At 44.7% G+C, this 20882-nt stretch overlaps 1 protein-coding gene across 27 annotated transcripts in view; it reads right to left on the bottom strand.

The window, feature by feature from the left end:
- Positions 1 to 20882, bottom strand: part of KIAA1217 (KIAA1217 ortholog) — a 333401-nt gene that overhangs the window by 19874 nt on the left and 292645 nt on the right. For 23 of the 27 annotated variants that reach the window (XM_035129887.2, XM_060280831.1, XM_060280846.1 and 20 more), the window contains 5 exons: positions 18674 to 19488; positions 13049 to 13153; positions 12165 to 12214; positions 8276 to 8439; positions 868 to 1043 (listed from right to left, as the gene is read on the bottom strand). In XM_035129887.2, coding sequence (XP_034985778.2) covers positions 868 to 1043; positions 8276 to 8439; positions 12165 to 12214; positions 13049 to 13153; positions 18674 to 19488 — 1310 coding nt within the window. The remainder of the gene's footprint in view (positions 1 to 867; positions 1044 to 8275; positions 8440 to 12164; positions 12215 to 13048; positions 13154 to 18673; positions 19489 to 20882) is intronic. The other 4 variants (XM_060280826.1, XM_060280829.1, XM_060280832.1 and 1 more) reach the window with 1 other exon arrangement.

Genomic DNA, 20882 nt, shown 5'->3' with positions numbered 1-20882 from the left:
ACAAAGAGTCGGACACGACTAAACGACTAAACAACAACCACAAGGAGTCTCAAAGTGGCTAACATTCTCCTTTCCCTTCCTCCCCCACAACAGACACCCTGTCAGGTGAGTGGGGCTGAGAGACTTCAAAGAAGCGTGACTAGGCCAAGGTCACCCAGCAGCTGCATGTGGAGGAGTGGAGACACAAACCCGGTTCACCAGATTTCGAGTCTACCGCTCTTAACCGCTACACCACACTGGCTCCTGTGGGTAAGACTCCAGCCTGTTTGATTCTTATCTATGTCTTTTGTGTACCTAGAATAACTCCATGCATCTCTCTGTCCAATACATTTTGTTTAGGAAGGCTTTCCTCAAGCCATTTATCAAATGTTAATTGCACATGTATAAGAATGGGTTTTATTAGGCTTTTTTTAAAAAAAAGTATTTATTTATTTATTTATTTTGTATTTTACCTTATTTTTATATTGTTCTTATACGGAGGCAGAAAATAGCTATTGGAATTAGTAACCACTGATCGTCTTCTCCTCCATGAATTTGTCCAATCTCTTTTTAAAGACATCTAAGTTGGTGGCCATCATTAACAAGGTGCTGCATCTCTTTTATATGTCCTGTATCCTTCCAACATCCTACTTCACTGGATGTCCAAGAATTCATGGGCTGCGAGGGAGAAAAACTTTCCTCTATCCACTTCCTCAGTGCTGTGCATAGGCTTATAAAATTCCATCGTCTCACCTCCTACTCGGCTTTTCTCTAAACTAAAAAGTCCCAAGTGCTGCAACCTTTCCTCATAAGGGGGTAGCTCTTATGCATTCATCTTCTCTGAACAACCCCACTTCAAAAGACAAGGGACAAGTCCCTTTCACCTACCACAAGCTCTTCACAATTTTCTCCTCTTCGTGTAGGTATTTCTGCCTTTCTTGCTCCACCAGGTGGCGCTGTCGCTGCACAGGATCTTCCAGCCTCTTCGCTCTTTCCATCACCTTGCCGTTGATTTCCAGCTCCGCTTTCTTCACCATGGCCCGTAGCGCCTCCTGGTTGTGCAGCTGTTACACAAAAGAAATCAACTTCAATTTTCCCTGCCTGACTAACGTCCCTAGGATCTGAATGCATCATATTGCTCAGAAGTTGGGTTCGGATAAACAATCCTGCAGCTGAATGCACTTTCCCCCCTCCGTTTTTAAAAAGAAAACAATAAAATCTTCTCTCTCCAATTTCACACACAAATAAATGTTATTTCAAGGAGAAGGTAGAAGCTGAAGGGGTGGGGGAAAGTTGGCTTATGCACCATGCACCTGACTTCGAGCGTGTTCAGTTCCATCAGAACTTCAGCACGATTTCACATGGGCCTGGAGCTTTTAATGTGGGCTCTTTAATGTGGCATTGTCTGGCACAACTAAAAACCACCAGCAACGATTCCACTGCCTTTTGCAATCCAGCAACACTGAGCAGCTGCTCTTCCAGAAGACGACATAAACAGATCGTTCTGTTCTAGTGACTCCTCTTCTCAAATGGTTTCATCACAACACGGAAAAGTGCATGACAAAATCCGGCTGTTGTCTTTCAATTCAAAACACCCTAGATAGGGAGAAAGGTTGGAGGTCGGGGCAGGTTGGGAAGAAAACACAGAGAAGCTGGCAGGAGCAATGTCATCTCTGCGCACCGCTGCAGCAGCATCAAGCCAGGTTGCTGGAAGACCCACCTAGTCCAGCAAATGGTGCTGGAATTTAGGGGTAGGAATTTAGGACTGATTTCTAAGGCCCTCTCAGCAGAATGTGGAGGGGGAGCTCCGAACACAACAGCACTGGTTTAACCCATGGTAAAGTAAGCAGTAAAGGCTGGGCCCAAAGTTCCCCACTCCTGGCCTAAAACAACCCAACCACACCACTGTGTCCAGTTATCCTGATTCCCACAAGGCCTAAACCACACTCCTCCAGGAAGTCCAGGAGCACAAGACTGCCCACACTGCTGTTCCCTAGAAAATGGTGCATCCGAACATGGGGTTCCATCTAGCCACCCAAACTTGCTTGCTACCCTTTGATAGATTGGCCCTCCATTAATTTGCCTCATTTCCTAAAAAAAAAAAATCACGTCCCATTAATAACAAAAAAGAAAAAACATCATAACCAAATTTTACTCATTTACATCCAATAAAGAAAAAAATGAAAAGAAAAAAGAAAAACATACACAAATAGAAAAATCTCTTAATTCTAACCATTATCATAGAAATTTGGACTTCCCCAATTCCCCCCCCCCGGGTTCCCTAATTATTATCCTTAAAGCAATTTTCACATTATTTTCATACATCATGCACCCATTTAAATTTACTACCTTACACATATAATTATATATTTATTTATTCAATTTCTACTCTTCCAAATCCCCACCTTAATTCAATTCTAACTTATGATTCTTATATCTAATATTTCTTCTCTTAACTTATTATTTTTTTACCAGGAATGCAATATATTTTGAATCTTAAATGATCTATCCTCCTTCTTTTTAATTATTTTATTTAAACTCATCCCCCCTACTTCTGAAGCCGAATCCCCAGGACAATTCACTGAATTCCATTTATTGTACCCAATTCAAACCATACATATCCGTCCATTAAAAATAATCTTTATATAATCATCCCATTCCCACCCTTTCCCACACCCACCTCCAATATTCTTTCCACAGCTTCTGCCATCCCTTTCTTGCTGCACCTATTACCCAATCCCTCCCCTCTTCTTTTGCACTACACCACGAAACCATTTCTTTTTTTCCATTTCCCAGTGTTCCCCCTGGACCCCCCCTCTCACTAGGAGTTCAGCAGAAACCACTGTCTCTTTTTTGAGGGCTCCTTGAAATATAATTTGCCTCATTTACTTTCAAGGCTCTCTAAACTAGTGGCCCTCTCTGTATTCTGTTGCAGCAAGCTCCATAGCCAATTAACCAACAAGATTTGTTCACAAAGGGACGTATAATTTACAGATGGAAACCCAAACAGTGGTGCAAGGGGGTCTGTGGAGGCCTTTGCAGCACACTCTTTCTGGTCTCTAGAAGTTGATGTCATAGAGACTCATAAGACTCAAGGGCTGGCTGATAGTAGACTCATAAGACTCAAGGGCTGGCTGATTCTGTCAACCCACAGAAAGGAGCCCTTTTGCTGATCTGCAGAAAATTTCAATTAGCCTTTGTGTGCGAAGAAACACTTCCTTTCGCCTGTCCTGAATCTACTGCCAATCAATTGCACAGGGTGACCTTGAGGTCTAGCATTACAAGAGGGAGGGGGCAGGGGAAAGCACCTTCTACCTGCTTTCAGCAAAGTTTTCGGAGGGTGGCTACATGCAGGCATCCTGCAGCCTCATCGACACTGCTTAAGTGAAGTTGGGCACTGGGACTGAGCTCCAAAACCTGGTGCCTTTGTGTGCATGTGGGTGGGTGGCCCAGCTGAAGCTGGCACACTACATGCTAAATGACACAGGTGCCGCTGCTTTTTATCCAAAACATTCTACCGTAGCAAGCAGGACATACTTCTGGATTGTACACACAGACATGATGTCAACTGGCCCAGTGGCCAAATTAAAGGGGGCAGGCTGCCACTGTGGATTTCCTGGACGGTTAAATAAGTCAAGCCTAGGCCAGACACATGGGACTTGGGGACTCTTTCCAGCCAAAGGGCAATCTGTCGGGGGCAGCAATATGCCCATGATGAGTGGAGCCAAAGGCAACTGATGTACAAAAGCAAGAGTCACAACAGGACATATTCTAGCCATGTGGAAAATCACACTCCTCCACATCCAGGCAAGCACAGGTGTCCCCACAATGACGTGGGGGTTAAATTCTGGACCCCTGCACGCATAAGTGGGGAGCACCCTCTAAAAACCCTCTAAATGTCTATTTCCCCCTACTCTCCAGCTCTCTCTCCCACCCTCTCTCCCCATACAACTCTCTTTTCAACTAGAGTTGAAGCTCTGGGGCCGGCTGGAGGATGCTGGAAAACTGGCTGCTGCTGCTGCGCTACTCCGTGTGTCAGCTGTTAGGCAGGGAGACTGAGCAGCCTAAACAAAGCCCCCCTGCGCTTCAGGTCTCTTGGGGGCTTCCTCTGCCCTCACTGACACCCTCTTCAGGCCTCTCCCCGTGAACCACAAGGACTCTCCAGCTCTTTCCCACCATTTCCTGGTATGATTCTATTTATTTCCCGCCATGTGTGTGAATAGAACACGCATATGGGGATGTCTGTATTACAGTTCAAGGGCAAACCAGCTATCTAGCACTCTTGCTTGAAAAGCACTGTAGAGCCTTCACACCGGTGCACTTAAAAGCTCTCCCTTCAGCAGTCCTGGAGGAAAGAGGCATAAACGCCCCCCCTACCAGGAGCGCAAGTGCTCCTGCGACTCTGGAGAGGCCAAGTTGCTGACCCATGACCTCCGACGTTGCTCCTTTTATCCTGACTTGCATAAAACATTTGCTGAACCCTTCTTATCAAATCTGCCAGGACAATGAGGTAGAGCTTCTGCAAAACCCATTATCAGTAAGGCCAGTGTTACTACGCAAGCGTACGGCCTGACCAAAAAACTGGTAAGAACCAGTTTAGGAGGTGCCGAAAGGAGCCTTCAAAAAAACCCCTTCTTCTGAGTGTTAACAGAAACAGGCCATTTGCCAGAGGACTCCAGTCTGCATATCAGAAAGTTCGACCTGCAGGTAGCAGGTCAGAGAGTGTGGCTGAAGTATTGCTACTAGAGGGTTTCAGTCAGTCTGAATTTTAAAGTCAACTGCACTGATTCACATTTTCTGGACTACCACGTGAATTGGAATGCAGTTCCCATTTGGTTTTTTGCACTTTTCCATCATTTGCAATACGTTCCTTAGCTCAAAGAAGTGTACCAAAATACAACGCACATTTTACAGGAGAAATGCACACCCGGCCTGCGTTGCATCACAGCTGCTGCTAGAATGTTGCTGCCATTCTAAATGAGCTCTGAAAGAGCTTTAAGATCAAGAGTGCAAGCCTGACTTGCATGAGATTCCACATGCCTGAATGACTTGCTTTCATTTTTCATTACAACCCACGTAAAGTGCTTATTGCTTTTTGGGGTGGGGTGGGGGAGGTCTCACTGGAAATCAAGTGTGGTTTTTATTTTACTTTTCGGTTTACAGAACTTAAGATGTGACTTGCAAGGGCGATCACAGCTTAGTGCCAAACGAATGAGCTCTGTATGCTACAGGTCTTGCGTTCCACCTCTGGCAACTCTAGCCAAGGAGCATATCCAGTCCAACTCAGGATAAGGGAGCTTTGGATGTTATAAATCTGAAAACTAAGCTGGCAAAGTGAGCACCTTCAGTGGTGGTAAGGCACCCACCCACTCTTTAAAGGTAAAGGGACCCCTGACCATTAGGTCCAGTCGTGACCGACTCTGGGGTTGTGGTGCTCATCTCGCTTTATTGGCTGAGGGAACCGGCGTACAGCTTCCTGGTCATGTGGCCAGGATGACTAAGCCACTTCTGGGGAACCAGAGTAGTGCATGGAAACGCCATTCACCTTCCCGCCAGAGCAGTACCTATTTATCTACTTGCACTTTGACGTGCTTTCGAACTGCTAGGTTGGCAGGAGCTGGGACTGAGCTCACCCCGTCACGGGGATTCGAACCTCCAACCTTCTGATCGGCAAGCCCTAGGCTCTGTGGTTTAGACCACAGCGCCACCCACTCTTTAGCACCAATTTAAAAACAAAGAGCAGGTTTTTAAATCTGTATGAAATTTCGGCTGCACACCTATCCACATCTCTTACGCTCACACAAAATGATTCAGTTTTTTATTTATTTTAGGATTACTAGAGGCTGGATTTATCTGGATGCTCCTATTTCTCTTCTGCACACAGTCAAAGGCATGGCCACATTGCTGAACATCAGTTTATAAATTAAAAGTGATTTCCCAAATAGGATTTGCTGTCCTAAGCCTTGAATTTTTCATATGATTGAATTATCTAATTACTCTGCTTTCGTGGCCAGGCGCATGATTTCATGCTCCCTTTTTTTGCCTTTTATATAACAATCCAAAGTGAGTGCATTGCTAATCCAGTTCATAATACTTCTTGGGGGAATTGCATATACCACTGATCAGTCAATAACAAATTGGTTGGGGAAAGGCAGTGATTCTGTTCCTGCACCTTCATATTGTCATGGGTTTATAGGGGGCAAGGATCCCGTAAAATGCCTGGGCGCCTGCTTCTCCCCATAGTTTCTGAAATTAGTAAATGTGGGGGATTTGAAGCCAAGTGTGACTTGCTGGACATACACCTGCCATTTCAGAGGGGAAAATTATAGCCACTAGAGTAGAGGGATCCAGTATTGCTATCTAAAGCTTCTTCCTACAGAATTCCCCATCAGATGCATGGGCTGGAAACCCAAAGTTCTATTCTTGGCCCTGCAGGGTCCAAATGATGCCATTCTGATAACAAAACAATTAGAGACACAGCTCCAGATTATCTCAGCAGCTATCTAGGCTCAACAGTATACAGACACACTTCTTTGAAAATAGCTAGAAAACAATGAACAGGATCCAACTGATGGCTCATCTGCATGCATGATGTGGCAGCACCCTGGCAACCATTAGGCAATAAATAGTTTCCTCATGAGCAGATGGCAGAGAGGCAGAATTAAGCTGGGTCATCCTTCCAAGCTTAATCCTTCCATCTCCACACAAAGGTCCTGTATGGAGAAAAGTAACCGCACATGTATGGAGCGCCCCAATTCCTCATGCCTCAGATGAGTAAAATGTATAGTGGCAGTGGGGTTAAGAAAAGCCCCTACCTCTGCAGAGCACTATGACAACTGGATGGTGGGGGGATGGAGGGAAGAGAGAAAAGGGACGGTTGACTGATATAGGCAGAAGTACCCTTCCATAAGGGAGGCGGGTGGCGCTGTGGGTTAAACCACAGAGCCTAGGGCTTGCCGATCAGAAGGACGGCGGTTCGAATCCCTGCGATGGGGTGAGCTCCCGTTGCTCGGTCCCAGCTCCTGCCAACCTAGCAGTTTGAAAGCACGTCAAAGTGCAAGTCGATAAATACAGCAGGAAGGTAAACACCGTTTCCGTGTGCTGCTCTGGTTCGCCAGAAGCGGCTTTGTCATGCTGGCCACATGACCTGGAAGCTGTACGCCAGCTCCCTCGGCCAATAATGCAAGATGAGCGCCACAACCCCAGAGTGGGTCACGACTGGACCTAATGGTCAGGGGTCCCTTTACCTTTACCTACAGGTACCCTTCCATATGTCCAACACCGTGCCGAATCAAAGCTTAAACAAAAGATACACATGGGGAAATATATTTTCCTTCATTTGATTAACAGGTTTTGTTCTAAAGAGGATTAATCCAGGAAGGAATGATAAATCAACTATAATCCATAATAGCTAAATGCAGCTTCCATGTATAACAGATGACTCTCCTCCATCCAAATATTTATGCCCTACTTTTGAGCATCCTAGGACCCCTGTCTGAATGTTGTTTGAAAAAGAGAGTAACTTTTTATTAACCCTCTATACTTATTAAAACCTTCCAAATACCAACATCTGCCACTTGGTTTGGTGCCTAGAGTGGCTGGGGAAACCCAGCCAGATGGGAAGGGTATAAATTATTATAAATTTATTATTATTATTATTATTATTATTATTATTATTATTATTATTATTATTTGGGGGATGGGTGGGGGTAGGTTTTAAATCAACCTACCTATCAGATACATATCCATATCAGTGTTGGGTGACCTTTGGCCCTCCAGTTGTTGCTAGACTTTGCTTCCCATCAGCCCCAGCCAGCAAGAGTCAAAGGTCAGGGTCATGGGAGTCAGGGTCCAACAACATCTGGAGGGGCACATGTTTCATACATTTAATATATCAACAAAACATTTCAGACAAACTGGACAAAAAGCTGATTTGGCACATAAACACTCAATTCCATGGCCTTTGTTATTCTGCTACTTCCTTTCCTATGGAACCAAAGTCTCTAAGTTGACACATACTGTGTAGAAGATATTAACGAGTGCACAATCTTATCAGGAAACCAGCTTCCAGGGGGCATCCAGGTTAGTGCGTTGCGGCAAAAAAACTACATCAGGTCTTGCAGCACCTTGGAAACTAGCAAATTTATTGTACCACCATAAATTTCATAGAGACTAATGCCACAATAAATCTGATAGTCCTTAAAGTGTCACAAGAAGACACTCTGTTGCTATAAAAGGGGCAAAGTGTCCATCGCAGGAACCTCTCCTCTTCCAAGCAAAAAAGGCTCAGTAATACCTGTAGTTGCCGCATCTGGTGCAGCTGGAGACGGAGATCTGACACGTTGCGTTTCATGTCAAAGAGGCTGACTTGCATGGCTGTGGAGCCGACTGGCATGACGCTGGCAGGGGCAGCTTCGATAGCTAGTAACGAGTTCTTCCCACTGGAGACATGAGCAGATCCTGAACATAATAAACAGCAGCAAATTGTTTAATTAAGAGTGAAGCTTCAGTCACCTTTTCTCTCCTCTTCCTATCATAAAATGTTAAGGCTCCTATGGATCACTTAGTTCACTTGACAATGCAAATGCAAGATCACAGATTGTTCCTATCATGTCCTAGGCTGCATCCCCTTTGACTCAATAGTCGACTGATAGGATGGTAAAGCATAGGTAGTGTTAATAACTAAAGAAATAAGAGGAATCATCAAGTGATAACTGCTGTTTACTGTGTTCAAAACGAGTTGCTAAACAAGACACGTGTTTTCCCTTATCCTCATATATCTGACCGAATCTATCCACAGCGCTCAAACTCACCCATGTATCCATATAATTTTGTTCGGAATTTCCACAAGCGGGTAGACAGACCTTGGTTACAGCTAGAAAGAGTTACACCACGGGCCCAGGTTCAGATGACAGGCTAAGCCAAATCACAGCTTAGCTTAATGTAGAGCAGCAGCAAAACAACCAGTGATATCCTTTTTGGGAGCCCACATAATTGCTCATTTATGCCACAGCATCATGGTTTGGCTTAGTGTTATGTGCAAACCTGGCCTCTTCCTCCAACATAAACCATGGTTTTATTGTTAAGGCAAGGAATATGGAGTATTGTTAAGGCAAGGAATATGGAGTGGAGCCTGCAAACATCTTCACACTTCCCAAATACATGAATTCAATGCAAGCAAGGAGGGAAAAGAAGAAACAGGGCTAATATTAAATCTGCTGAACTGAAAAGTGACACAAGTAGTATCAACAGCTCCTCATCTTCAAAGTCCCATTTCCTCCCGTTCCTCCCCCATCATCAGATATGATCTAGAATTGCCTGCTGCATGTGGGCAGCTACAATGGGATAACCTTTAACTTGGTTGCAACAGATTCCCCTTTTGACTGGTTAAGTCATGCCTCCATTTTGCAATCCAGGCGTGAGGCATAGCTATGCCCTTCAATAATAATAATAAAAACCCTAAACATAGCATGGAATGGTGATAAACAGATTTATTTTTTACTGCCTCATGCTGCAGTTGCCTTGAAATTTTAACATCAATGAGATCACATATGGGCTTGATACCAATGCACAAAAATCCTCGTGTTGCCTGCCTGTCGCTCAGCTGATGAGCTTCTGGAGGAGTTTCCCGTTCAGAAAGGGGAAAGGAGGGCAGGGAAAGACATCCTCGCCTGTGGCTAGTCACATGTTGCCAGCTGGCATTTGATCTAGACTGTGGTTTTTTCCAAGGGTATAAAAAGAATTAGCATCATCTTCCCAGGAGAGAAATAAAAATGGCAGATGCACATTCCTTCACTGCCTACCACACCCATCTACCCATCTGTGCCTTCCTCCAAAAACATTTCAGCCCAGGCAGCACTGAATTTGGAGAAGGGGGGGAAAGTACTGCATGAGCACAGGGCTGAATACATATCAATCACAGCAGCAAAGTGTAGAACATGCACTGTAGAACACGACACTTTCACATAACCCCCAAAGTTAAGCCCATTCTTCTTGTGCTCAAGGCAGTAGCTGGGGGCGATTGGGGGTGGATTTCTCCAGGAAACACAATCCAATTCCAAGTCTACAGCTACTGAGCTCATGTCTCTTCTTTGCACATTTAAACTTCTGCAACTGCCTTTCTGGAGAGGGCCTCACCTCAGGACAAAGAACAGGACACCACAAAAAAAAAAAGGAGCAACACGTTTTCGGAAGTACTCCAAGGAATTCCGGCCTTCTGCAGAGTTCTGGAAAAGCAGTCCCCTGAACCATAACAAAACAATGAAACAGGAGTCCTGGAAGGCTGCGGGCTTCCTGTTTATTGTTAGACAGGTTCATACACCCTTTCCCCTACAAGGGTATGACTGCACCAACTGGTTTTCTACAAGATCCGTCCTGGAAACAGCACAGAGAAGAGCTGGCGTGGTGGTTTTGCACCTCATCCCAAGCTCTATCATCGACTACTGTGAACAAAATCAGGAAAAGGGGAGCACTAAACGGATAAAGTTAGCACCTCACTTTTTTAAAAAAAGGTACAGATCTTCCCATGATTCATATGGACAAATGTTGTGTGATGTTGATGTCCTTCTTCCAGGCCACAGTTCTTGAGCCTTTGTTAATGGAAATATGCATATATATATTTTTGTTTGAAGCTGAAGGCTCAATTTGCACAAGTATTGTACACCCTTTCATCCATCCTCCACAGACACTGCTAATTTTTCATGTGGAGCTTTGAAAGTGCTGCTGATCTGCAGTCTGGAGTCACTGCCCATCAGCTGGCAGGTGGTGGCTTCCTGTAGGGATTGGCTGCTGTGATGGAGCTCCCATGGGAAACTCAGTTGTGCGGCCAATGGAGCTGCATTTCTACCTCCCTAGTACCGGATCTCATATACAACAGGTGGGTGTGGTTGGGGGGGGGGGGGAACGGCCTCACAGGCTAAACTGAGAACTGTGTGGAGACCACATAACACTGCCGAGACCACATCTACATTGGCTCCCAGTACATTTCCGAGCACAGTTCAAAGTGTTGGTGCTGACCTTTAAAGCCCTAAATGGCCTCGGTCCAGTATACCTGAAGGAGAGTCTCCACCCCCATCGTTCTGCCCGGACACTGAGGTCCAGTACCGAGGGCCTTCTGGCGGTTCCCTCGTTGCGAGAAGCCAAGCTGCAGGGAACCAGGCAGAGGGCCTTCTCGGTGGTGGCGCCTGCCCTGTGGAATGCCCTCCCATCAGATGTCAAAGAGAAAAACAGCTACCAGATTTTTAGAAGACATCTGAAGGCAGCCCTGTTTAGGGAGGCTTTTAATGTTTAATAGATTATTTTATTTCATTTTTCTGTTGGAAGCCGCAAAGAGTGGCTGGGGAGGCCCAGCCAGATGGGCGGGGTATAAATAATAAATTATTGTAATATATTATTATTATTATTAACCTCACCAGTTCTGCATCCTGATTCAGAAACATACAAGCAGGGTCTATTGGAAGCAAGCAGACTCCTTAAAAACAGCCAACAGGATGGCAAATCATGCTTCAAATTCTGAAGAGCTCTGGCAAAAAATAATAATTCCCTTCTCTCTCCAAATCCAAACTGCAAAAACACTTTCCAGCATAGAACTCCAGACTGAATACAGCCTTCAATTCACCATCCTTGTTAGCAAAAGTGCATTCTATGGTAGCTGCCCCTCTGGTCCCTTTGCTTGGACTCGCATGGATACTGCATCTTAAAGCAGGGGTCCCCAAACTACGGCCCGGGGGCCGGATGTGGCCCAATTGGGCTCCCAATCCGGCCCGCGACGACCCCCGCCGCTCGCCGCCGCCACCCGCTCTTACGGCACGCAGCGCGGCGGCGCTCTTCCAGGTAGAAAAAAAGCGCCGAAAATCCTTTGTGCGCATGCGTATGGGCCTCTCCCGACCCAGAAGAGGTAATTTCTGGTGCACTTCCGGGTCGGGGGAGGCCCATACGCATGCGCACAAACGGTTTCCGGCGCTTTTTCCGACCTGGAAGCGCGCCACCGCGCCAGTAAGCGCCCGTGCGCATGCGCACGGGCGCACACTCCACCGCCCGCCGGCACGGACGCGCACTTCCCCGCCCTCCGGCCCGCTGCGCGATCATCTTAAAGACTGGAGCAAAGAAGTAACATTCAAGCCCTTTTGTTAATTGCCAGCTCTCCCTTCAAGCAAAATGCACTTTCATAACACAAAGTGTCTTACCTGGCTTCTCAGCACTGCTTTTACTAGTCACAGTTTTCAACATCTTCTCACTAAATGAAACAAAAAATGGGGAAAGAATTACGCAAGCTCGGTTATTGACAGCAAACCAACTATCAATAAAACAAACTAGCAAGAATTTTGATTCTAATGACAACCTGAATTTTCTGGAATACAGAATGGACTTTTATTGTTAAAAAACTGGTAGGGTCTAGGACTGCTCATTTAATATACAGCTTTAAACACCCAGAGGAGCACTGTGAGTTGTCCCCCAAGCCTCCAAATACTAATTTGGGCACTTAGTGACACCAATCCCAAGCATGGAACCCCTGACCTCTGCCACAGAGATTCTGCAGGCATCCTCACTGTTAACCATCAGATGTGTCTTGAAGACTTTTAAGCTGACAGACCTACTCAGTTTTTTACTTTTTACTTTTTTATATGAGCCATTTTTTACAATTTTGTGTTGTTTCGTGGTATTTTACATCACACACCACCTTGATATTTTATGCGAGTAGGCGGTTTATAAATACTTCGATCAATGATTGAAAACAAAACAGGGATAGATCTCCAAAACAACAGAAATACATTTATTCACTTGACTAATTATAATGCCAAGAAGAAGAATGTCTCTAAATGTGTTGTGCATTTTATTCTCCTTGCTTAAACTCAACTTTCAAGCCATTTTTATTTTAAAAAAAATAACGCTGAAAAATAAAAATAACTGAGCAAAAATTCTGACCCAAAAGATGTCAATGGAAGCATTTCCCACGGCATCCTCCATGGGGTGCAAGATTCTCCCCTAAGAGTGCCTGGGTTTTTTTGCCCCCTGTGTGATCAATGAAATAATTACAGGGAAACAGATTTAATGAATTCTTTTGTTTTACCTAGAAGCCTCTTTGCTATTACTTGTATTTGGCCCTTTTAAAAGCGCAGACTGAACAAGACCAGTTAAACTGGCAATCTGTTTCTCCATTGCTTGCATCCTCTCTCTGTAAGACAAGAGAATCGTTTGTTAAAGCCAAATGTAGTATTTAACTTTCAAGACTTGATTTCTTTTCTAGCTGAACAAGGACCACAAGATTAGAAAGGAAGACGCCTTGGAATTTTGCTCAGTGCCTCCTGGGCATTAATTTTCATGTACCTTGTGAGAGGAAGACCAAACCACCACATCCTTTTTCAAAGTGCTTGTATGGACTAAAACCAACATTCATTACAACAGTCACAGCTGCCCCTTATGATCTCTCTCTCTCTGCCTTTTATGATCTGAGCTAACTTCTCAATTCCCCACTACATTCTGATCATCCTTTCTCCAGGCTACTGTAGCCTTTTTCTTAACAGGTCTTTTCTCCCTCCTGCAGAGTCTCTCTGCCTCCTCTCTCTGGAAGAATCGGAATCTTCTTCCTTAGCTGTTCTTTGCAAGCGTCTGTACTGCCTGCCTGAGTTTCTCCACCACCAACTGCAAACTTCGCCTCTTTTAGAAAGTTCCTCGTCTTTTTACTTGTGGGCTGTACTTCTTCTCTCAAACTCCTGTAACTCTCAACCTCCACTCCATAAGTAAACTACTCTGGTTTGGGCTTCCTCAGTCCCTTTGTCCTCAGTCCCTTCCTATCCCAGGCAAGTCAAACCTGCGGCCCTCCAGATGTTTTGGACTACAATTCCCATCTTCCCCAACCACTGGTCCTGCTAGCTAGGGATCATGGGAGTTGTAGGCCAAAACATCTGGAGGGCCGCAGGTTTGACATGCCTGTCCTATCCTTTCAACATGCAATGGCACCCTCTATCCTTGGCACTGTGTCAGGATTGTCCTTCAGCAGGATTCAGTCCTTCAGCATGCTTGAGGGGCCAGCCCTGCTTCATGGACCAAGGGTTCTCCACCCGTGCACTAAACAACTTAACACCAAAGATCCATAGCAGATCAGGCCATTTCCTAACCCCTATAATGACATCTGGGTCAGCTCTGTTTGCAGGTCCAAATTAGAAGCATCCCACGCCCCCACCTCGAAACCGCCTTAGTATTGCCTGACTTTCTTTTCAACTTAATAGCAGCCAATTCTTGTTCCTTCTGCAGGTTTCCCATGAAAACCACTTACTGAATGACCCAGGCCTCCTCTTGTCTTCACCTCATTTGCCACCTGACTATTTCTTATGGCACATTTGCTATCATTCTCTGAACTCTCCCCTCTTTGGTCATTCTTTTAGTTCCGTTTAAAGTCGAAGACATTATCTGCTCTGTCACCAAATGGATCAAGGTTTGTTTTTTAACATTAATCCCCTTTGACAGCTGCTTTTGAACAAATCCTACGAGGAAAAGTGATCCTTCCAAGTAGATGGGCAACTTATACAATTGTGGATCTATTTATAGCGTGTGCTTATTCTATGGCTTCAAGTACAAGGGTTTACTGTGCAGCAGAATTGGTTATTTCAAAACCAAGCATCATATTAGGCATTTTATGTAGGCACCCCCCCCCAGGTGGGCAAGGGCCATAGCTCAGTGGCAGAGCATCTGTTTTGCATGCAGAAGATCCCAGGTTCAATACCCATCATCTTCAGGTAGAGCTGGAGGAGACACCTGCCTGAAAAACCTGGAGAGCTGTTGCTAGCCCATATGGACCACACTGAGCTGCATGGACCACTGGCCTGACTCAGGATAAGGCAGCTTTCTATCCAACCCTTTTGTTTTTATCTCTTGCACTTGTCTGTTTTATTAGATTGTTTTTTAATTTTTAAATTGTATTTTATTTTTGGTTTCTAATAGTTTTCAGCTGCCTTGGGTGGTGTGTAGTCATCTCAAGGGCTGGGCATGTGTTTTAAAAACATACATAAATACATAAACTTGGTCGAACCAAACATTGAAATTATGCTGCTTTTGAAAATAGGAATGAAAGCAGGAAGGAACGGTTGAAGCAGAAGCTACAGTGGGCACTTAATATACAAAGTGAACAGGACTCATTTATTTGCTTCTGGGAGAGCACGGAAATAACCTAATCACAGACTTAAATGTGCATTAGAAAACAGTTAACCTTTGGATTGCACACTTCCCTGAATTTTGTGGCTCAAAACTGCAAACTAAAATGTGTCTGTTTACATCTGAAATGTGTACAAAATGCATATTATAGGAGAAAGAATACAATTTAAAAAGTCCCACTGAGCCTGGGGCTTGCTGATGGGAAGGTCAGCGGTTTGAATCCCCGCGACGGGGTGAGCTCCCGTTGCTCGGCCCCAGCTCCTGCCAACCTAGCAGTTTGAAAGCACGTCAAGTGCAAGTAGATAAATAGGTACCGCTGCGGCGGGAAGGAAGCATTTCCATGCGCTGCTCTGGTTTCGTCAGAAGTCGCTTAGTCGTGCTGGCCACATGACCTAGAAAAACTGTCTGCGGACAAATGTTGGCTCCCTCGGTCAGTAAAGGAAGATGAGCACTGCAACCCCAGAGTCGTTCGTGACTGGCCTTAACTGTCAGGGGTCCTTTACCTTTACCTATGAGCCAAGTCAATCTAATGGTCATGACCTACAAGACCCACCTTAGCTGGGGTTCCCTTTGAAGATGCCTTTCAGGTCAGTATGCAAGATCTATCTAGCTGAGAAGTGAGGTTTTCTGAGGGCTAGGAGCAGAGTCTTCTCTGGAATGCCTTTGCAAAACAGGACCACCTTAATCCACATTTTCAGGAAAGGGGTGTGAATCTTACTGCCTTGCTTCTGCTCAGGCCAAATCAGCAGGAATCATTTTAAAGAACAGTGCAAAGTCACACCTTTAGCACGACTGCCTTGCAAGGAAGCCTGTGGTTGGCAAGGGTAGTACAGAACAGCCAAAATAGCAAGTCTGCCCCCTTCCCCAAGGAGGTTTCTTCTCCCAGCTGTGAATTTCACACACTCATCAAGCTGCACAGTGACCTAGCAGAAGGAGTCTCGCACACTTTCCAGATTTTCTGGGCAGAGTTGTTATTCTGTTCCAAGACTATCTTCCTTCTCTGACTGTCCAAAATAAAGTCTAAAAGAAGCACAATGGATACAAGCCTGTGTCCCTCTGGAGTCCAATAACAGAGTTCTGTGATACTTCCTTTTGTACAGGCAGATCTCTCTTCTTATTATTCAATTGAAGCTCTGTGTGAAACAAGCCTTGTCCTGTCTTACAACTAGCCTGAGGTCATTCAGAACAGGGCATTAGTACACGTTGCTAAATTGATCTCTACCTCTCACTCTGAAATTATCTGAGCACTACTTACACGTTTTTTCCCTCTCCCAGAGGCACCTTTTTTACTTTCACATTGAAGAGGTGACACATCATCATGCCTGGTGCAGGCATAAACCAGAATGCCAGTCATAAAAAACTTTCATTCAAGTTCATCTGCTTCATTAGTCTACATGTGCATTAAATATAGACAGATGATGTATCTTAGGGTGAGCAACTTGGAAGAGTAGCACTCTCTCACATATATTATTAAGGAAGAGTTCCAATTATTTTATACTATAATGAAAAACTAAATTGAAGCTCTCTCAGAGAAAGAGAGAGAAAGAGAGAACAGACACATAGCTCAGGGGTAGGGGACCATGTTTTGCAAATTGAAGATCATGCTAAAGATGGAGCAGAATTTTGGAACTGGGGAGGGCAGTCCTAAATGAATTCCTCCAGTTCAGAAAAGCTGAAGCTATTACAAGCAGAGCCAAACTCTCCGCTGAACCTCAGTTCAATTTGTAATTAAATCTTTGGGTTCACATCTTCTCCATTTCCCTACTCCTTCACACTTGGGAAAGGGTCAAATAAATAGCTCCCACCTTCTCTCTTTAGAACCACAGTTCCCCATGACATCCAAACTCAGGGAGCTGTGGTTTGTTCTAACTATAGCTAGTTAACTAACCCCAGCCCTGAGTACAGACCTCCTCTTAGCTTCACTTGAAATAACTATTGTCTTCTAGAACTGGGTAAAGACCACCACCAAGGGATACATCATGCAAGGAAGGCATCTGCCTGCCGGATTGAACAACTAGCCTGGAAAGGACTGGCAATCTGCGGCTAAGTCAGAATTGGCTCACTATTTGGGACCGCTTTGCATTTGCTATTTTAAACTGCTACAAACCAAATTGCTTTTACGGTTTTAAAGTTAAGACTTCAGAGGCATTGTAAGCATTTCCGAGGTTAGACAACAGACTAATCTGTGGAAATGGTTTTTCGCTTTCTGAAGAAGCTTCTTAAATGGCCTCATAGCCACAGAAAGTTCTTTTTCTAAAAAGAAAAAGAAAGCAGGAAGGTGGCTGCATAATTTTACTAATGCACTCAATATTGCACCTGAACCACAGGTTACACACACACACACACACACACACACACACATGTATATATATTCAGAAGCACCATTATGAAAATGGTCTATTTATCATTGTCAATTTCACAAGAATAAGCCACTCTTGGCCCTAAAGGGAGCATTTAGGAGGCTCTGCAGCAGCTTACAAAGTAATAGCATATTCGACTTCTGGGACCTGTTGGGGGGGGAGGAATCTGTGGTTAGGAATGAGGTACGGCTGGACAAGTGACTGGTGCTGGAGACACAAGCTGTTATGATGGCTGTTTCTAGATTAAATGCATGATGTGTTTACAGCTCAAAAGCAATTATCGCTACCTCATATAATCATTACCGACACAATAAATTCTAATTCATGATGTAAGAAATCTGGAATTAGCTACTAGGCAAGGAAAGTGGCAGTCACCCTGATGGTCAAACTGGGAGCAATGCAGATCCCTGCTGCCTGCCACCAGTGCTACTGGTCAGAGGGCAGGACCTACTGGTTTTATCGTTTTCACCCTATTAGCATAACTCACTTGATTCATGAGAATCGAGTGAGAAACACCATGGATCACAACATTAAGATAAAATAAATTTCTATAAGTACAGCTTGTTCTCTCTCTCTGCTTCCTTTTATTTATTTGCTTTTAGTGCATATTATTTACTCAACAAGATAATAGGATGGATCCAGACTTAGCCATACTTAGCTCACATGTTTAGGGAATTTTATTCTGTTTAATATTTTGTTGGGAGCCGCCCAGAGTGGCTGGGGAAGATGGGCGGTCTATAAATAAATTATTATTATTATTATTATTATTATTATTATTATTATTATTATTATTATCCCATCAAAATCTATGGGACTTAAGTTAATCATCAATAACTTCAGTCCCACTGACTTCAGTGGATCAATTCTAAGTCAGAATCCATATGTAAGCATGTCAAGAACAAAGGACACATAAAGTTGAAAAACTGCCAAGGGTCCTCTACAAAGCCTAGAAGTGGACAAGATGCATCAATAGAATGTATTCAATAGAATAGCTTGTCAATAGGCAGGATGAGCCACAGGGGAAGGGCTCCCGTTTCTCATTTGGGTCTTTTGAGGCTGCCACACAAGACTAAGAGGCCACAGTGACGAAGGACACAGGAGAGACTCAAATCTTACCTGTCCTTCAGCTGTCACATGACACACACTCATCCAGACAAAAGCCATATCATCTTGCTCTGCCTTACCTGGTCTCATTCTCTTTGGGTATCACTGCTGATCCATAGCCAAAAGCTTTCTTGTCAGGTACCGACGGGACTACCTCAGCCATGCCGGGTAAGCCCATGACATTTCGTGGTTTTGCTTCTACGAACACAGGCGTCCCTGGGTCTTTCTTAAGGGACTGGCGACCTGGAGACGACCTCTCAAGGTGAATGGTGTGAGGAGACACTTGGGAGTTGTGATGGGCGTGAAAGTCTACCATCCGAACATCAGCTACTCTGTGAGGGGAGGCAGGAGGAGTTTTGGAGCCCAGGGTCGGCAAGTGGCTGTCGGGGTATTTCCTTGATTTTTGCCGGTACAGCGACTGCTCCATGATCTCAGGCTGCATAGGAGGGTTGCAGTAAGTGCTTGAAGACCTCATGGTGCTACGATGGTAAGCAATGATGTGGTCGGGAACGTCAAGAGGGTGCCCCGCATGTGAACCCGCGATGCTCATCCTGCCCTCGTGGTACAAGTAAGGGTCGGCATACAGCCCCTCGTTCCGAAAAGGAGTAAGAGTTTTGCTACCCATGTCCTCGTCGGGCTTCACATCCCTTCTTTCCAAAATGGCACTGGGGCTCGGCGAGATGGATCTCGAGGCTGGCATGTTTGAGAGCCTGTCCCTGGGAATGGTGGCATTGCCAGGGCCGCCAACTGGCCTGGCAATGCCATAGGGGATCCTGGATGGGGAAGGAGGCATGGAGTGGGGCACTGGCGTAGCCGGTGGAGAGATTGGCAGTGCATGGGGGGGATGTGCAGTGGATCCTGGCCGAGAAGAATTCGGGAATATTTCTCTCTGCATCTGTAACACAAAGAAATCCACTTAAGAGGCACACTTCTGGATTATCCTAGGCAAGGATGCAGTGACACAAAATTAAAAATCAAAATTTTGAAAGTGAAAATCATTACCTATACTTTATCTAATTCTAGAGGTATAGGTTGAATAACATACAATATTAAAAAAAAAATTAATCCTTCCAGTAGCACCTTAGAGACCTACTAAGTTTATCATTGGTATGAGCTTTTGTGTGAAAGAAGTGTGCATGCACATGAAAGCTCATACCAATGACAAACTCTAAGGTCTCTAAGGTGCTACTGGAAGGAATTTTTTTATTTTGTTTCGACTGCAGCAGACCAACATGGCTACCTACCTGTAAATACAATATTCAACAATACTAAAGAACCTTCCCCAGATGAGAGATCATTATTTGTATATACACATACTAATTCATAATTATTTTCAGTGCCTTTTTTCAGCCAGAGCATGGTTCTCAGTTGGATACCATTGTGGGCCAGCGACTTACTGTAACAACTTCATGGTGAGTTCCAGAACTTATTATTCTTGGGGGGGGGGGGGGAAGCACTGATTATATCAACATTATTCTGATTTCAGATAACCATTTTGGTGCATTCTACCTAGGTCAGGCATGGCCAAACTTGGCCCTCCAGCTGTTTTGGGACTACAATTCCCATCATCCCTGACTACTGGTAATGCACACACAAAGCAACTTTTGGCACAATCTGTTACAGTTGTAAGAGACAAGACGAATGAACAAGTGGGGGTAGAAGGAGGGGGAGGAATTTGTGCTCCTCCTTTGCAATGTAGAAAAACGAAGCAAATGGTGAATCTAAAGATGAATCCCATATATGACATCATAAAATGATCCACGTATGGAACAAGGCTTTGTATGAAAAGGCCAATTAAGTTGGGGGTGACCTGCATCTAGACATGTGTTCAAAATCTTTGCCCATTGAACCTTCCCAGCCAGATACACCCCATGTGGTTACGCTGAAAGTTATATGGGTAGAATAGCACTTCTTTATGGGGTGTAAAAGTGGACACTGACTGCCCTACAGCTGTTCCTCTGGTGCAACAGCCACCACCAAAACAAGATGTTTCGTGTGTGCGCGTGCATCTTGCACATACTGCAAACATGGTGCTCCACTGAATATATCCACTATGAGCTTCAAAGCATCTGCACAATTACATTGAGCTCAAATGACTCTGACAGCCATGGAACTTAGGAGGTGCCACATGTTGGATGGTGACCTTAACTTGGAAAAGCCATCTTTCCACAATTTAGGCACAGGCAGAGGATGTTACCCATGAAGTAGCTGTCACAAGGTGCTCTGCATTGCTACCAAAACAAAGGGCTCAGTTCTCTCCCTTCCCCACCTACGAGCTTATTTTTCATT

This window comes from Zootoca vivipara, chromosome 12, assembly GCF_963506605.1.
Source record: "Zootoca vivipara chromosome 12, rZooViv1.1, whole genome shotgun sequence".
Classification (NCBI taxonomy): domain Eukaryota; kingdom Metazoa; phylum Chordata; class Lepidosauria; order Squamata; family Lacertidae; genus Zootoca; species Zootoca vivipara.
Note: the sequence above shows the minus strand (reverse complement) of the source record. Positions and strands in the feature narration are given on the sequence as shown.